This window comes from Acomys minous (genome assembly GCF_964271855.1).
Source record: "Acomys minous genome assembly, chromosome: 12".
Taxonomy (NCBI): Eukaryota; Metazoa; Chordata; class Mammalia; order Rodentia; family Muridae; genus Acomys; species Acomys minous.
In genome coordinates, this window is record NC_140493.1 from 51,497,071 (window position 1) to 51,515,538 (window position 18,468).

Genomic DNA, 18,468 nt, shown 5'->3' on the forward strand with positions numbered 1-18,468 from the left:
AGATAGAAAGCAAAGGGATGCAGACAAAGCCTCTCTGAATAAACAGCACTTGCCCTGGATCCCAGAGTCTCACCAAGCGGCAGAAGAAATAATAAGAAGGAATTATCTCATGGGCTGAGAGACAAACACAGGGTCTGTTAATACTCATTTTCATAGCATGGCAACAGGAAGCACAGCTATTTCTGGTCTAAGATAAAAGAGACGGTGATACTGTGGATGTTCAGAAGTGAGAATCGGCTTTTCATATCCTGATTCTTCCACAGGGACTTTGACCTTGTTGTTTCTGCCATAGGAATACTCACACCACATAAACGATCCTTCCAGAAGAGTTACGGCCCTAGTCATCTCATCAAGGGTGAAGCTGAGGCATGTGCCACAAACCTTAGGAGCTTCCTCAGTCCCTTGGTATCTACCAGCTCCTTCTTATCGCAGCTGTGTGACCAAGAACAAATTGCACAAATGTAGGTTTCTTATGCATGGGAGGCTGAAACATAGTTATAACCACCAAGTTGTTGTAAGGACTAAATATGCCAACTGTCACCACTATGGCTGTCACTAAGATCCTGAAAAGCATACCCGCTCAGGTCAAAAGTCTGGAAGTCTGGTCTACAGTCTGTGTTTACATAACCAAAAGCTAAGTGGTAAAATGATTGATGGATGCAATAACCTGCATGTTTCCAGATAGTTATATCTAGATAACAGAATACAAGTTCAAAGAGCCCTTGGCATCAAGATGGCAGAACCGTGTTACAATCCTAACATTCTCCATTTAAATGAGAATCTTTGCTCCCATTCCTTCTGAGGATATTACCATGAGTTTCCTCCTACACGTACAATGCTGAGTACATCAGTATTCTACAAGTCCAAGTCCCTTCCTTCACCAGGTGTGAAAGCAAGGAAGATATAGTGGGAGACAAGAAAATGGAGGTTTCTGTGAAACAACCAGGAGAGAAACACAGGGAGGCTTGGGAGTTGCTCACTGGTAGCCTTTTAACTATAAATAATTTAAATTCTATGGCAAATATTACCTCTCCATCTCAAACAGAGATAATGAAGTCACATCTAAGCATAATCAGTAGATTTTAGTAAAGGAGTGTTTAGTGTTTGTGGCGATTTAATAACTTAATTACTTCCAAATACATGATAAAAGAGACTTTGGGGGAAAATAAAACTGAATCCATGTTAGTCCTTAATTTAACAGAATACCATTTGTACTCATGAAAAAGTAATATTTTCATTTCTAGGGCTTCTAATTATAGCTAACTAAAATTAATAAGAAAGTCAAAAACAGCAGAAGGAGAAACAGGAGAAAGAAGCTATGATTTGCGCAATATTTACTGTGTGTCAATCACCATACGTGCATTAACCATGAGGAAAATGTTGAAAATCTCACTCGGCTAGCAATATGCCTGTTCACTGTCAGGGACCAGCTGTGTACATATACAAAAGGGGCAAGCATCTGTGCTTCTTGTAGGTCAGTGAGCTTTTGAGCCTTTGGATACAAAGGCATCTATTTCTCAGAGACTTGGTTTTTTAACGTGTAGGCAGATACTCATGGATCCTATAGAACCCAGAGGAGCCAAGCTTAATGGCATGTGCCTATAATTCCAGCACTCGGGAGGTTTAGGAAAGGTGATTTCTGTGGGTTCAAGCCCAGCTTGTATTGTAATGGGGAAAAACTAGTCTAGTCTTTCCCTACACAATGAAAAAAAAAACCTCTCAAATAAACAAAACTCAGAAGAGATGCTGTTTGCAAATGCAGAGTCCTGGGTAATGAATGAAACTTGATTAATAATCATCCTTCCCAAAAACCATCCTTTATTTTTCCTACATGTTGAACTTCCTGTCTTCTCAGGTGTGGGGTTACTCTATAGAGACCTGGTTCAATGTTGTGCTTTCCTGCACATGTACACACATAGAGAGACATACAGACACACACACACACACACACACACATTGAGAAAGTTGAATTGAAACAAGCTATGAGGGAAAGGTCACTTCTAAAACTCCAAGAGTCAAAGCAAGGTGAGGAGACTTCCATTCATTTGCAGGCAGTGATCCATATCATGTACTCACTGACCGGGCTAACCCAGCACGTGTGGACTCAGCCACTGCTAATGAAAATCACAGAGAGAACACTAGCAATTTGGTCTCCATGGAAACGGAAGGTAATGTCCCATCTCTGTTCCTAGATGGATCTTTTATTATTTCAATCTTTGAAAAGCGATTTTTCAAGGTGCTAGAAACTATCAAATATAGTCAATTATTCATAACAGTGGAGACAGAAAGCATGGGTCTTCAGTGTTTCTTTGGCCCTGCTGATTTTTCAGGGAGAAAAGGGGACACTGGCGAGGGGAGCGCCTGACACTCGAAGACTGTATATCACAATTTCAGCTCTGCTAAAATTATTCAGCTAGGAACCTGGCCCTCACAGCTTTCATCACAGAGTTGACTTCAACCACTTAACTGAAGTTCATTTGCTACCAGTGCCCAGAACCTTTAAGAACTCTGTGCAGCCTAAACATATTGTAAACACCGTAACTGTAAATGCTGGGATGGGACTGCATACATACCAAGGAAATGCAGTTTAAGAAACAAGATAAAAAATAGGGCATGGTGGCGAAGGCCTGTAATCCCAGCACTTGGGAGACAGAGGCAGGTGGATCTCTGTGAGTTTGAGGCCAGCCTGGGCTACAATTTGGGTCCAGGATAGTAAAGGCTACACAGAGAAAGATTGTCTCAAAAAACAAAAACAAAAAAAGAGACAAGGTCAAGGATCCAGGGTCTATGGCACATGCCTTTAATCCCAGCACTTAGGGAGGCAGAGGCAGGCAGACTGTTACAAGATCAAGGTCAGCCTGGTCTACAGAGTGAGTCCAGGACAACCAAGGCTACACAGAGAAACCCTGTCTAGAAAAATAAAAAGACACAAGATCAAGGAAACAATTGACAACAAATTCTGGGAAGGATGTGAGGGAGAGGGGGATCCTGACTTGTTGGTGGGGAGACAGAAGCTAGTGCATCTAGTTTGGAAATAAGTGTGAAGAATCCTTGAAAAAACTAAAAGTGAGATGACAGTGTGAGATTCCATGCTAAGGTACGTGGCCTCACTATCCCTGAGAAGCTAGCATGACTTCCTTCCTGCTGAGTGGACTTTAAGTCCAATTAGGTAGTTGTTGGTTGCCACAAACCTGTGAGTGCCACTTAGTTCACCTTTATGCATTTATTTCATGCTGATCATTGTCATGGTTCAAAGGTATAGCAGCTGGATGGAGGGCTTAACTGCAGCTTGCACAGTATTTTCTGGAACCACGGAAGCCTGATAACAGGGAAGAAGGCTTCTGTGTCAGAGCCAGCTGTAGTCATCCCAGTCATGTACTTTAAAGTTGTATTGTCATCAGCAATAAGGCCCAACTCTCAACCACTGAGAGGCATCCAAGTGCCACATCAGGAGGCTATATTGTTTGGAAAATCATTTGGGCTATCCTGATCAAGCGTCCCAAAGAAGATTCTTATGCTTGGCACTGAGGGTTTTGTTAGTCTATGCTTCTTGTGAGGAATGTTGTCAGCCCAAGTGGCTTTTATATATAATTCCCTAATACATTCTAAATCGTGTCATTATTCCCACAAGTAAGTGTCCCACTACCCTTCATCAGCAAATCCCCTCTTTAAAGCACATGGAGACCACCACAGAAGACAACTGGACAAAATTCAGAGAACAATTATGGGGGAGCAAAGCCTCAATGGATACACCAACATCACAGCTCCTATATCTATGTTTCAGAGAGCATGACAGAAGAGAGGGTGGATTGGTTGTAAGAATTATAATACCAGGGAGTCACCTGTGAAAGACTCTCTTCTAGAAATGGTTGCATAAACATGGCTGGAGCAATTCTAACATCAGCAGATATACTAGTGGGAAAGAGAAAATTTTGCCCCTAGGGTCCCACACAAAGAGCTATAGACAACTAATGGCTCCTGGGAGAAGGAAGATGCGCCTCTCTCAGGGATGATCTCCCATATGGGTTGTTCAGTGCAGAATGGTTAGCCCTGAAACCATAAACAATAAAACTGACTCAGCAGGAATTGTAGTTATATATTTGAGCACACAAATAATAATAACGCTGGTGATGGTGAAGAGGAAGGAGGAGGAGGAGGAAGGAGGAGAAGGAGGATCAGGAAAGGCTATCAACTTGAGAGTGGCAAGGGGACATATATATATATATATATATATATATATATAACATTTGACCCTGCTATACCACTCCTTGGCATGTGCCCACAGAACTCACCATCCTACTCTATAGATACCTACTCAGCTTCACTCATTGCCGCTTTGTTCACAACAGCTGTGAAGTGGAAACAATCTAAATGTCCTTCAGCTGATCAGTGGATAATGAAAAGTTTTACCTATACACAACAGAATTCTATTAACCTGCAAACACACAAGAAACTTGTAGGGAACTGGAGGAAGCGTAAAAGGATCATTTTGAGTGAGGAAACCCAGACCCAGAAAACAAATGCTATGTGTTTTCTCCTATTTATGGATGCTACATTTTAAATGAGAGTATACAAGCTGGAGTAACCATATATAGCAATAAAGTATCAAGGGACCATAGGACATGAGGAGGGGCTCCAGACATGAGGAGGGGTTCCAGAGAAGTGCGTAGTAGGACACAGGCGCTATGCTGCCAAAAGAAAAGAAATGGAGAAGGTGTGCTTAATCTGAGGAGCTACCAGGGAAGGCTATCCAGAGCCTTATAAATACAATAAAAACATTAAAGATGACTGGGAGAGATTATTTTACACTTATTTAAAAGTACATATAATTTACATAAGTGTACATGCAGTGTGCACAGTTACTTTTCTGCAACACACATCCATGTGTGTGCAGAGAGACAGAGAGAGAGAGAGAGAGGGAGGCAGTGGGGAGAGAGAGAGAGAGAGAGAGAGAGAGAGAGAGAGAGAGAGAGAGAGAGAGAGAGAGAGGGGAGAGAGAGGAAGGGAGTGAATGGAGGGAGAGAGAGAGATTAAATACACAGATTAAGGTAATTCAAAAGGAATGGTTTCAGCCATTCACATTTCAATGTAAAGCAAGCTCACTAAACCAAGCTCCTTCAGCAGGGAGCTTGCTCCTGATCCAGCCCTTGCTACCTGTAACAGGAAACTTTTAAGCCTACTTCACTGTAGCTTCTTTCCCTTCTACTGTAACCATACCTCTGCTGTCCACATCTGTCTCTACTTTGCTTTAATTACTCTTTTTGCCTTTTGGCCCTGGCCACCACTGCACTGCGAGAGCTTTCATCCTTGCCTCTCTGCTCTAGACTGCAGTCACCACCAATTAGTCTTCTGTAAGCATGAATGATAGTATAGATTATCTTGTGAGTCCCTTGGCTATAATCTGTTTAGGACCAATCTGTGTTAACCTGGGTCGCATGACCCCAAACCATCAGGCTGTAGCAAGAGAGCAGAGGCTGTGTATACTACATAAAAAAGTATATCTATATCTATATCTATATCTATATCTATATCTATATATATATATATATGTATATGTATATAAATGTGTGTAAACATATTCTTTATGTTTTTATATATTCTTTATATATGTATATATAAATAGTAGGTATATAAAGCTTGGAAGCCCCTCTCAACCTGAGCTTCATACAACAAACAGGATGTTCAAGAAAAGCTCAGACATACAAAGTCAGATACTACGTGAATGCCCTGTGCAGTACCATGCCATTCCAAGATCAGTGCTTCTGAACACATGCTTTTCCCTTGACTCATTACCCTATCTCAATCTCCTGGGTGTTTTATTTTTATTAATAAACTGCCCCTATTTCTATTTCCAGCCAGGGGTCCCCTATCCAATTATATGCTGTTTGGCACAAGAGCCTGGACATATCAGCAGGCTCAGATATCTGGCTATAACAGGGCCAACTAGTGACATTTCCAGCCCTTTGATTGAACACACTGGCCTTCCAGAAGTTTCTAAATGAAGCATTAGACATGAGCACTATCCAGGTGAATGTACATTATGTGACTGTCTGGCTAAGATACGAGTTCATCCATAGCAATGAGGAAGAGGCACTGATATGGTTCTTTACTGGGGTGGTACCTGCCTGCTGCCAAATGATCAGTCCTGAATGGAGAATCTGAGAGCATGGTGTGAGCCGGGGGCTATGGATATGAGCAGGCAAACGGTGAGTCTAAACGCAGAGGATGTAAGAGCTCCACACAGTCCAACCGCATTCACACTGCAGCTAATTTGCTTCAGTCATTAGATTTCTAGTCATTCCAGGTAGGTGATGATAATAACTGGGCTTAGCAAGGAGATATCTGTAAACAGGTAGATGTGTTAGTGGTATTATCATCACACTGCCTTTGGGTTGTCACCAAGAAGGCATATGGGAGAAGTTGGGAAGACATGGAACGTGCTTTACAATCACAAGTTGCAGCCAAAGGCACATGGCAAGCAGATTCCATCCTCCCCATAGAGAAACAGGCTTAAAGCAGTGATGGGCCTGGAGCAAACTCCTACAGGTAATCTACAGGGGAAAGGCTCCATTTGCACATCCTGCAGCTCACTACAAGTCTGTTGTCCTTGCTTATAACCTTGTTGGTGGTTTTTGCCTTGCATTTATTCAGCACCTTTTTGCTAAGTGTCTGCCATATATCAGGAGATGTTCTGGGCACCAATGAGATGATGGGCAACCCTGGATGGTATATAAAGGGTACAATTTCCTCCCTGTGACCTGTGATTTGTACTACTCAGGGACAAGGCATTCTGGGCAGCCATGTGAAATCAGCGTTGTCTCCAAGAACAGAAATATGACATGTAAGTAAGTAAGCAATACCTTACTTACAGTTTGGATGCAAAGCTTGCTATCACAGACACATATGCTCCTTCAGAAATGAACTAAGGAATTATACTTAACTGCAGACTTACAGCTGACCCTAGCGCATACGCCACACAGCAACTTGCAGCTTTTTCTATATGATATTATTAACCGAGACAGTCATTTAAATGAGAGAAAATGTCAACCATTTCACATCAATAGAGGAAACACAGCAGTGGTTGCTAATCTAATTATTTTTAAAAATTGAAATTTACCTTTTAGTCAATAAAGCATTTTTTAATAACCACTTTTTGGTGTTTTTTCCCTGGTCTTTCTTGCCATGGCATTTTCCTTATACTTTTTACAATTCAAGTGAGAATACTTAATATGAGATTCCTCCTTTTTAACAAAACTGTAAACACAAAGAACAGGATGGAGAGTAAGGCAGTGCTGTGCAACAGCTCTCAAGAGACCTTTCATCACATGAGATCAAAACTCACTTCATTTTCCCCACAGCCCCTGGTGACCACCACGCTCCCATTCTTTTCTATGTGCTGGTCTGTAGATATTTCACATAGGACACTGAATGGTGCCAAGGCGGCAGAATGGGGCAAGGATAGTCACTCACACAAATAGTGTTAGGAAACCGTAAATCCATACATAAAAGAACACTGAACTCACTCCTTACCCATCACACTGTTGTCATCTTAAATGTAGTGAAGAGTGTAATGTCAGACCTGAGACTATAAAAGCCTTAGAGAAGATGTAGAGGGAGACTTGAGCACATTTATATTGGCGATGCTGTACAACAGCCAGGAGGGAAGAGAAATGGGGCTGTGCTGCCCAAGGTCCCTGCCCTGCGAGGGGACAGGCCATGCAAACACAATGGAAGAAATAGAGGAAATGTTCTCAACTGCATCTAATGAAGAGCTACTATCCAACATGCATAAGGAACTCCTGCAACTAAACAAAACCCCAAACCAAATACTAAACAGAAGCAAAGTTACAAATAGGCAAATTGCTTAAATGGACATTCCTCTAAAGGGGATGTCGGAGGGCCCAAGGAGCATATGGAATTGCTTCACAACTAGTAAGAATCTTCAGTAAAATGCAGAGTAAAACCACAACAAGGAACTGCTTAGAAAATGTTCTCTAAAAACAACTCTAGGAGCCAGGTACACGCAGGTATAGTAAGAGCAGTGAGACATGCACAGGGGAACTGAACCCATGACAGACATATAGACATATATTATCTGACAATCCATTCACCTGGTGCTGGGGGACGGGGAGCTGGGCAATGATATGATGATCATTGGGTTACAACTTCAGCTTAGCTCCTGCTCAATTGTAAGATGGCAGTAGAGGTACGACAGGGTGTGTGTCTTAACTTCCTTCAGTCTCAATGTCTTCATCTCTAAAGTGAAATATAAGCTGGCTATTCCATATGTTGAATCATCTGAGGCATCTGTGTCTTTGCTGGGTACCATAAGGGAGAACAGATGACCATAGGTATGAACTAAAATCACCAACACACTACACTTCTAGTGAAAGGGAAGGCTTGGCAGTGGTTGCCATAGTAGTGGTAGTGATGGTGTGTGTGTGTGTGTGTGTGTGTGTGTGTGTGTGTGTGTGTGAAGACCAGAAATCAATTTCACATTTCTTCTTCTCTCGATTCAAATATGTCTCAGCTGTCTTAAAATATTTGTGGTGGTGATAAGGACACAACAGTAAACACAGCAGAGAAGCCCTGAAGGAGTTCTAGAAGATTCAGTTTCCTTTCTAGATGCTGGGAGACAGAGCTAGAGAGGGCAAGTGGCAGGTTCAAGGTCACACAGGAGTTTAGTACTGAAGCCAAGAGCAAAACTCTGCAGTGTCCCACCTGTAAAAACACAGTCATAATTGTACTGACATTGATTTAATGATATAGAATATATTATTTCATATCATATCATATCAGCAGAGGTTTTTCTTGGAGAATTTCATGTGGACTCTGCTCTGGACCATGGTAGGGTTGGACCAGTTTGTCTATTTTGAAGCCAGTGAGGCTGGGTTAGTAGAAACCACCCCCAAGAGGAATGTCATCTCAAAAAGGTTGAATAACTTCTCTAGTGTGTATATCATTTTTAGCAGAAGGACACACAAAACATCAGGCCACACAGTTCTAAATGCAAAGGTCAACTTTCAAAGTTGGTGCAGGAGGGAATTGAGCCACAGGACCCAGGAATCTGAGAAACAGGGCAGGTCCAATTACATCCTTATCCCTTACCTTCCTTGAATACTGTTTGTTCCAAAAAGCCCATTTTGCCATGGAATGCTATTTGTTCCAAAAAGCTCATTTTGCCATGAATCTCTGAATTTTTACAGGCCCCTGCCAGGAAGGTCTTACTGAGAGGAGCACTGTTCTCTGATGCGTTCAGCTGCTACATCAACCCTAATAGATTTCCGTATTATCTGCTAATGCTCTGGGATTCTTGAGATTTGGGTGCAAAGCTCCCAAGAGGATGTAATACTGAGATTGGATTCTCTGCTTTGCAGCCTTGCCTGGTGGGAAGATACAGGGTGGGCATACGGCACAGGCTCCACATAATTGGATGGGACCCAAATGGAAAACATACAGAAAAAGATTCAAGCCCTGAAAACAACTGACTGAGCCAATTTTCAGGAGCAAGCCCAGTGCCAAGACTCCCAAGGCAGCACTTCTCTCTGATCATATGAAAGACAGTCACATTTAATTTGACATAGAGTCCCAGAAACAGCCAAGAAAAATGGAAAAACAAACAAACAAACAAATAAGCCCCATTATATTGCATCATCTGCCTGCCAAGCCCAGGTCTATAAAGTATTTATGCATATAAAATAAGCCTCTGCAATCTTCCTAAGAGATAGTAGCCGTTTCACAGCTGTGCAAACTGAGTTTCTATAAGCACCAATTACATCAGGTTGTAAGTAGTTACTGAAGGTGACACATTACAACAGTATCATCCAGTGTGCTAAGTCATGTGTAAAAGGCCACTTGCTGGATGATCTGGCAAGCACTTGTGGCCCTGCCCTGTGCTCATTCTAGGGTCTTTGCAATCTCCCACCATGGCCGATCACACTAGAGCTCCCTCCCTTACTTTCTATCTGCTACAGTGGGTAGCCTCTTTTCAGAATCTCTAGCTGTTCAACACTGCAACACTGCACCAGCATGATTCACTTGGCTGTGTCAATCATCCATTCAACATATATTGCTTGAGCATTAGTTTTACAGGGCGAGTGAGTTGTTAGGTCTTATAGGAAGATGTTAAATAAGATGTTCCCTACTCTGAGCTATTCAGAGCTCCTGCATAAGAGAGCCAAGAGAGACTTAGAACATTTGGGAAATCAGAGAGCACCACCTCCTTAGTGCTGATGCAAACGGTGTTGGCTGATGCAAATGCCACTAAACACCAGAGCACCTCCTAAGTGGATGGAGCACCCTGACCCTTTCACACACGCATCAGTGGCCTCAGCTTAGGACTTCAGCATGTGAGGTACCTGCTGTAAATGTTCTGAATTGAGCTGTTGATTGAGTGCTGACAATTGCCAGTGTCTCTTGCCATATTCTCTTAGGAGGAGTTGGAGCTGAAGGGTTTTTAGGTGGTAGGTCTATCATGTACACTCTTAAAGCTTCCACATAGTGCTATGAGAGAGGCAGATCTTGGCACAAGGAAAGCTGAACTGTGATGAAAAGCTGGACAGAGTGATTGTTCCTGTGTGGGAGTCAGCTGTCAATGCCGCAGTAGTAAGGATATTAGCAGATGACGTGGGGGCACATCACACCCCCACACCGACTGTGGGATGAGGGGTCTGTTGTAGAACTTGAGGGTGTAGAGCCTTCCATCCTGACCACCCCCTTGCTGAAACATGAATTTAGTGATGCATGGGGGTGGGGGATAAGAGAGACGCTCATGTTGTGCTTGCAGACTCTTACTTCTTCCCTCTCCCTCACTCATTTGAGGCTCCTGAGTAGGAGATAAGCGCGCCATCTTCCGGGAAGCTCGGTGAGGGTCAGAGATACTGAGGGTGTGCATTCATTCTATTCTTATTTTCTTTTTTTTTTTTTTTTTTTTTTTTTTTTTAGGAAGCTTATTTTTTTTTTATTAATTTATTCTTGTTACATCTCAATGGTTATCCCTTCCCTTGTATCCTCCCGTTCTTCCCTCCCTCCCATTTTCCCCTTACTCCCCTCCCCTATGACTGTTCCTGAGGGGGATTACCTCCCCCTCTATATGTTCATAGGGTATCAAGTCTCTTCTTGGTAACCTGCTGTCCTTCCTCTGAGTGCCATCAGGTCTCCCCCTCCAGGGGACATGGTCAAAGGTGAGGCACCAGAGTATGTGAGAAAGTAATATCCCACTCTCCACTCTACTGTGGAGAGTGTTCCGTCCATTGGCTAGATCTGGGTAGGGGTTTAAGGTTTACCGCCTGTATTGTCCTTGGCTGGTGCCTTAGTTTGAGCAGGACCCCTATGCCCAAATCTGCCTATCATAATGTTCTACTTGTAGGCTTCTAGGACCCTCTGGGTCCTTCTACTTTGCCTTTCTCCCATGATTCTCTCATCTAGAATCCCACTAGAATGTCCTCTCCTCTGTCTCAGTTTCCTGGTAAGTGAAGGCTTTCGTGGGACATGCCCCTTGGGCTAATATGCAGATATAAGTGAGTATATATCATTTGAGTCTTTCTGCTTCTGGGTTAACTCACTCATTATGATCATTTCTAGCTCAATGGAATACTATTTAGCTATTAAAAACAAGGACTTCCCGAAATTTGTGGATAAATGGATTGAGCTAGAAATGATCTATTCTTATTTTCTAAAGCCAGCTCCACGCATGGCACTGAGCACCGCTACAGACCTATCCTTCCATGGGAACTGTGGTTGTCCCCTTTTGGGGCCATCAGGACCACGAAAATACATGACACAATGGCTTCACCCAGACAAGAGACTTGACATTTGCAGCCAGATCTCCTGGCTAAATCTCAAACTAGGGAAACATCCAGAAAAGGAAGGTGAGCATTTTAGTGGATATCAGGGACAATCTGACCAAAGAGCCTGCTGTTGTAGCAGAAGATGGCCAGGGCTGGCTAGGCAAAGTCTTGCACACTCCTGCCGTTGGCTTTATCATGATAAATCTGTTTGTCTGGGCTATGAGGTGTCTAGATGTTGGATTAATCATCATTGTGGCTGCCTTTATGGGTGTCTCTAACCGAGAATTGTTTGAATTGAACAAAAGACCCATCTGAGTGAAAGAGCTCTCCTTCCTCAAGGTGACAGGACCTGGGTCCCAGGCACTGAATTTCTGACTACAACAAAGCAAGCAGTTGTTTCTCATAAGTGACAGTGTTACCCAGCTTACTCTGGATTTGACTTGGTCTAGAACTCTGCCATCAGCTCTCCCGGGTCTCCAATTTCCTGAATGCAGATGTAGCCTTCTCAGCCTCCAGAATCACATCAGGCGATTCATTACAACAAGGAAAGAACCGTTCCTGGTTGGTTCTGTCTCCAGGCAACTCTGAGTAATATTGGCTGTTTAGTTCTGCACAAGACACTAACAAAATGTCTCATGTATTGAAGAGCAATGCAGGAAGTGATGACAGAAGAGTAATGCCAGGCACCTCTTGGCAAGAAGCAAAGGGAATGAAAAAATAGATATGCATGTATTGATTTACTAAGCAAATACTGATAACCAGGTACTAGGCTAAGAACTTTACATTTGGGGCAACATGAAGTGTACATAATTACACATGAGATTAGTGATTCTTAGTGATGCCAGACTAGAGGAGGGGATGCAGAAAAATCCAGAGATTAAGTAAGCAGAAGGTGGATCCAACTTTTGACAGGCATGACCCACTGCCAACAGACATTCACTATCATCACATAGTGGGAAGAAAACCTCCTCACAATAGTACCACCTCCTAGAGAGCTCTTATCTCCTAAAGTAAGAGGGACCATAAGATAAGAATACTCCCACAACTACTGCAGGGCTTGGCTCTCAGAATTCATCTGACAGATGATTAGTGAGCAGTGAAAGGATGGATAGACCTTGAAAGAAGTGACCTAACAGTGCCCTAAAGAAACGTTTGAGTGAATAAAGAACCCCATAGAGCACATTCTGTGCAAGGTGAGAATTTCCGGTCACTTGGGTATGGTCCCTTGCACACTTTACCTCTGATGAAGTTGGCTTGCAGTATCCAGCTCCAAAGACCAAGTTTTCCAGAGAAATAATGGGCTGTTCTGGTCCTGTGTCTGGGCCGCCTTTCCCTAACCAGGAGCCTCTTCCTGGGCGAGTGAAACTAGAAAAAAGTGGAAGGGAAAAAGAAGAGGTAAGTGGTCATGTGCTAACTCAGCCACCTGGGGAGTGTGGTGGGGAGGGAGGAGGCTGCAACTGAAGATTCTGTGGCATCGATTTAGGTGTGGTTTGGGTGTTGGGACACCAAGGCTGTATAATAGGTGGCTATGTTTGGATGATACACATTGATAGTTGTACAGAGAGGTACCCCAATGCCTACATGGCCATCAGCCAAAAGGCTATTGAGGTTCTAGGAAACATCACCCTGGAAGCAAACAGGAGCTCCTGACTGGAGCAGAAGGACCACCCCCAAGTTCACTGTGCTCTTAAGACCTATTTCCGCCCTCATTAGATCATCTCCTGGCACGAGCTCCTTCTAGCTTCAGTTCCCTCCCTGCTTCTGCAAGCCTTTCTGAGTGTGGAAGACATCAAAGAAAATTCATCCCCATGATCCATGAAAGAACCAAACAGTATGCCATAGACTGTTGTAATCAACAAAGTGTTCCCTAGATCCATGCAATCTGGGAACCTGTAACCTCTTCAACAGAAAAATTACGAAGGCTTTTTTCCAGTTCTGTTTTGTTTTGTTTTGTTTTGTTTTGTTTTACAAGAATCAGGTAGAATGTGGGCTGGCCATCATAAATCTCAGACTCAAAGGAGATCTGGCAATGTCATGAGATCATGTCCTTACTTCCTGTGTGTTGCGATTAGAGGTGTGCACAACCACATCTGCCTTTGGATTTGTATTGAACTGAGAGTAAAAGCAAGTTTGCCATTCAGTCAGAAGGAACCAGTAGGGACATTCTAGAATAAAAAAGTGAGTGTCCATAAAGACTTATGACTGCTTCTCTGAGATATCTGCCAACAAAAACTAAGACGCTTGTTATTTAAGTGTGGCTTTTATCTCTAAAGGAGCCCCTGGGAAAGGCTCAGTTGTAACTATCTGAAGATTAAAAGAGATTTTCTTTGGTCTTTCTCAGTGAAGGTTAAGGGTCTTCTGCGGTTAAATTTTAGCTTCACACCTGCTGTATCCTTGTTGGCTCTAACTGATGGTATGAGAGTGTCCTTCTGGAGAGACTGGTGCTTGCTCTCTTTGACAGGTATTTCCCACTTAAAGGGTTCCTGTTGTTCTCTGCTACCTTGTGCCAAGACAGAAATTCTTCTTGCAAAACCCAGAGAGTGGAAGGCGGTTCTATTTTTACCCCATCTGTGAAGTTTAACTCTCCAGCAGTTGTGTGTGCTCCCATCTGGAAGGCTGCTGCTAGAAAAACTTGCAGAGTACGCTCCTATCAAAAGGTTAAACTTCCTGCTAAAGATACCCTGGCTCCAAACCCACAGTAAGATGGCATCAGAGCTCTTAGTACCACTAGAGCCAAAAGATAATATCAGGGGCTGGGGACCTTTTGGACCCCTCACTTGTAATCCTGCCCATACTACTGACCCCTCCTGCCTTGGGGACATTTGAGGAAGGTAAGTCTAGAGCCTTTTTTTTTTCAGTTCCACACCTTCACTGCCTCTCTACACTCAACTAATTTATGTTCAGCCCCTGGATGCATCATTAATTACATTGTTAAAATCTGACTCCAATTTACCTTCCCAAATTCAATTTTCACTGTCATACTCTCTTGTCCCCTGGCTGAAGAAAAAAAAACTACGTCTTCTGCAAAGCTTTTCTTTAAGTCACAAGGAGAAGAGCACATCCTTATAACAGAAAGCTACCTGCCATTTGTCAATAGCTTATCAGTGCTAAATAGATGGCCCAGAATATGTCAGGTGCTTTACAAAAAAATAAATAATCTATTTGGTACATATATACTCAAGGGCTTCCCATGAGCTGTCACGGAGTCCTTCCAACATTCTCTGACTGTGCATTGTAACATAATCCCACATGCTCAGTTAACATAGTAGAGGGTAGGGACTCATATTAGGCAGCACTGGGGCCATCCAGCCCTGAAAACTATTCTTTTAACACATACCCTAGCTTGGAAGCTTACCACCTGAATGGCTGACAGTCTCAGTCTCTTAATGCCAGGGTCACAATGCATGTATCTGGGAACTGGTAGTTTCCATATTTCTAGAATTGCTTTAAGAGCTTTAACTTACACACATATCCACCATATGGGACAGTCTACATGGTTTTATTATATATAGCCATAATCTCTGTTGGTTCTTTACCACAAAGATTCTTTGTCTTGTATGTAAATTTATGTGTCTATATGGTGAAACAGATATTTAGAGGAGTGAGATAAGCTATTCCAAGATCCCCCAGGAAGTCAGTGATGCAATTAGGCAACCAGATGCTCCTGATTCTCTGGGACCAAGAACCCCTTGAAGTCACTTCCTTTCTTACCTGGGCTGTTGCCCGGCTTCCAGCTGAGCAGTCTTTGCTGCTCTCAGGACACACTAGCTCCACCTGACCCTTGGCTCACAGATCCCATCCTCAGACATTCAGGGAAGCAGCTTTTCCTGTCCCCAGGGAACCACCCAGTCACGGGGACCAGTACTCTGCTTTATGGAGCTGCAGCTTCCCAAGGTCAGGGCTGCTTTCCTGTGTCCTTATATTACAACACTTTTCTAATGTTCTGCTATGATGCTATATAATTCTGCAATATAATTCAACATCCCCAATTCAGAGTTCTGGGCTGTCTGAAGAAAAGGTCTGTTCTGAGGACCCTGCAGTGTGTGTATCCTGATGCCTCTACCAGAGCACATCAGGCCCACCGTGCACACTCATCAGAAGTGAAGAGGAATGGAAAACCACAGACTCCTGATCCATGTCCCTGCTTTTTCACCAATCTAAGACCTTTAATCTAAAGACTAGAAAAGTTTGTGCAAGAAGAACATTAAATACAGAAGGCCATGAACTATTTGACCTTGACTGTCAGCTCCAGGCTCCATGCTGCACCTCTGAATCCCTCCTCCTCTCTGCTGTTTGCTCTATGCTCCGATTTTGCGCCTATGCAGACTTGTCCACTGCTAAATGCTGGCAGTTCCTACAACCTTCCTCCCTGACCAACCAAGGTTTGGTTTTCAGAATCACTTCCCCTTCCCCATCAGCCACACAGATTGTCTTTGGGCACCACTTTTTGTCCTTGTTATTCAATGCATGTCCTCTCACTGAGTCTCACTGGGAACATGAACTGACTCTGCTGGTCAGTAGAGCAGGGAGCAGTCTTAAGCAGAGGAGTAAAACTGGGTCAAGGGATGATGTCAGATTTCATATCCAAGAGCAGATATCTCCTTTTCTGCTCTCAGACTCTAACAAAGATCAGAGCCTTTTAGGCCATGGACATTGAAGGTAGTGAGGTCTGCTTTTCTCACACACATGCAACCTCTTAGAAGCTTTCTACAACAGGGAATTTAGCAACTCATTTCCGTTTGCATTAAAATAATTTGCCCCAAATATCCCAATGCATATATATGTCACTTTACTCTTGTGTTCTCAGTGTTTTAAAATTATCTAAATGAACAAATTCAGCTGTTCTGGGCATTGTTGAGTGGCCACGAACTCGAAAATAGCTCTTATGAGCTCTGTCCCTCCACTTGGACAATGATGAAAATCTAAGTTTTCTGTACCTTAGAGACACTTTAGGGTGAGTCATTGAAAGGCAAAGGCAAAATATCTTAGCAAACCTGCATTAGAGCAAACAAGATACTCGGGGAAAGTGTTGATATGGACCGCTGTAATGTACTAGTCACGTGCACCACTGGGAGTCACTAAAACTTAATATGAATGTCCCTTGTTAAACTCAGTGGGTCACAAAATAACAAAAGACCTTAATGTATTAAAGGAACTTGTAGGGAAGAAAGGCGGTTGACAGAAGTGGAATTGAGAGAAAAGAGGTGGGAGAAGAAGAATTATCAGAATGTATTATATGTATATGAAGGAGTCAAAGTATAAAATGTTTAAACATAAATGGAATATTAATAAAGAGCTGGCAACCTGGTATATACTAAAAAATATCAAATGAACTGAAAAGCAAACTAAACAAAATAACTTTATATAGATGTTGATGTTACCAATTTTACAGACAGAAGTTATGAGGGTCAGAAACATGAGGCCTTCTCAAGGCACAGTTAGGTAAATATGAGGCCAGGGGCAGAATCCAATCCCTGAGGTGTGGGCTACTGCTTGTAATCATCCATCCCTGGAATCCCCCAATGTCCTTGGAATCCTGAGGCTCTCTCCAGCTTTCTCCTACCTCTTCTGTGGGACACAGTGAAACCCATGCTTAAGCCAGCAACCAACGACAAGCTTCTCTCATTTGTGCTGATCACCTATGGCCAACTGTCTCTCAGTCGTGTGTGTGGTGAAGTTTAGGGCTACTTCTAGCTCCGTACCTGATCAGAGGCTGCTGCAGAGCCACCAGAGCAGCGTGGATAGTCATGGAGATCACAGAGAGGTGGAAGTAGTCAAACATGACAGGGACTTGGTGGTGCAGACCTTTCCGGGGGTGGAAGTGCAGGCCAAGTGTGCGACTGCTGATCATCGGCGTCCCAGACACATCTCGCAGCCTGAAAGGCAAGTAGTAAATTCGTGTGAGCATGAGTTTTCCCTGTAGTCATTCAAGCAGCTCCACTTTGCAGCCTCAACATCTTATGAAGCCCTGGATTATTCTGACTGAATGAAAGAATTTTTCCCTCAGCTAGCAAATGCAGAGTGAAGATGGTGTGGCAGCTCTGGGCCTCAGCTCTTGTGTCACTGCTACTAAACCTGCACCTCAGAGATAGTGAGGATGACCAGATCTTTCCAAAGCTCTTCTCACAACTGAAATTCTCTTGGACCTTTTCCCTGCCTTTTCCTGCTTACAGGATGGCCATTGTTCTTAAAATGCTGCATGGATGTTGTGAGATTGTACTTTCTGGAGGACCGCTAGCCCCCAGGGGCAGGAGCTGTGACTAAGTAATCTTTACAGTTCTAGCATCTCATTGGTACAGGGCATGGTGGAGAAGATGATCAAACCTATGCTTGTAATAATGACAACTAACTGAATGGTCAAAGGCTAAATGGTACCCAGAACACATTGGTGAGAGTCTGACCAGTTTCAGGAAGTCACCCCTTTCCTTTGCTCTAGCCCTTTGTAATCAGTGCATATCCAATCCCAAGAGACAGGCAGGCCCAGAAGTACCTTTTGTTTTTAAAAAGGGAAGACATTTTAGGTTCTAAACAAAAGTGCTGAAAAAACTGTCTCTGTGGCTCTGCAGGTTGCAGTAAGCCAGAGCTTGAGAAAAGCCACCTTGAACATCTTCCAGGAGTGGAGTCCAGAGGATGTCTTTCTTCCTCTATGGATGGCAAATAAAGAACAGAGAGGGGAGGT

General features: G+C 43.2%; 1 protein-coding gene across 5 annotated transcripts in view; it reads right to left on the reverse strand.

The window, feature by feature from the left end:
* The window catches only part of FAM135B (family with sequence similarity 135 member B), a 286,049-nt gene that overhangs the window by 79,899 nt on the left and 187,682 nt on the right, over nt 1-18,468 (reverse strand). For all 5 annotated transcript variants that reach the window (XR_014783479.1, XM_084803028.1, XM_084803029.1 and 2 more), the window contains 2 exons: nt 17,492-17,665; nt 13,028-13,154 (listed from right to left, as the gene is read on the reverse strand). Coding sequence is in view for 4 of the 5 variants with exons in the window: in XM_084803028.1 (XP_084659154.1) it covers nt 13,028-13,154; nt 17,492-17,665 (301 nt within the window). In the remaining variant the exon portion in view is untranslated. The remainder of the gene's footprint in view (nt 1-13,027; nt 13,155-17,491; nt 17,666-18,468) is intronic.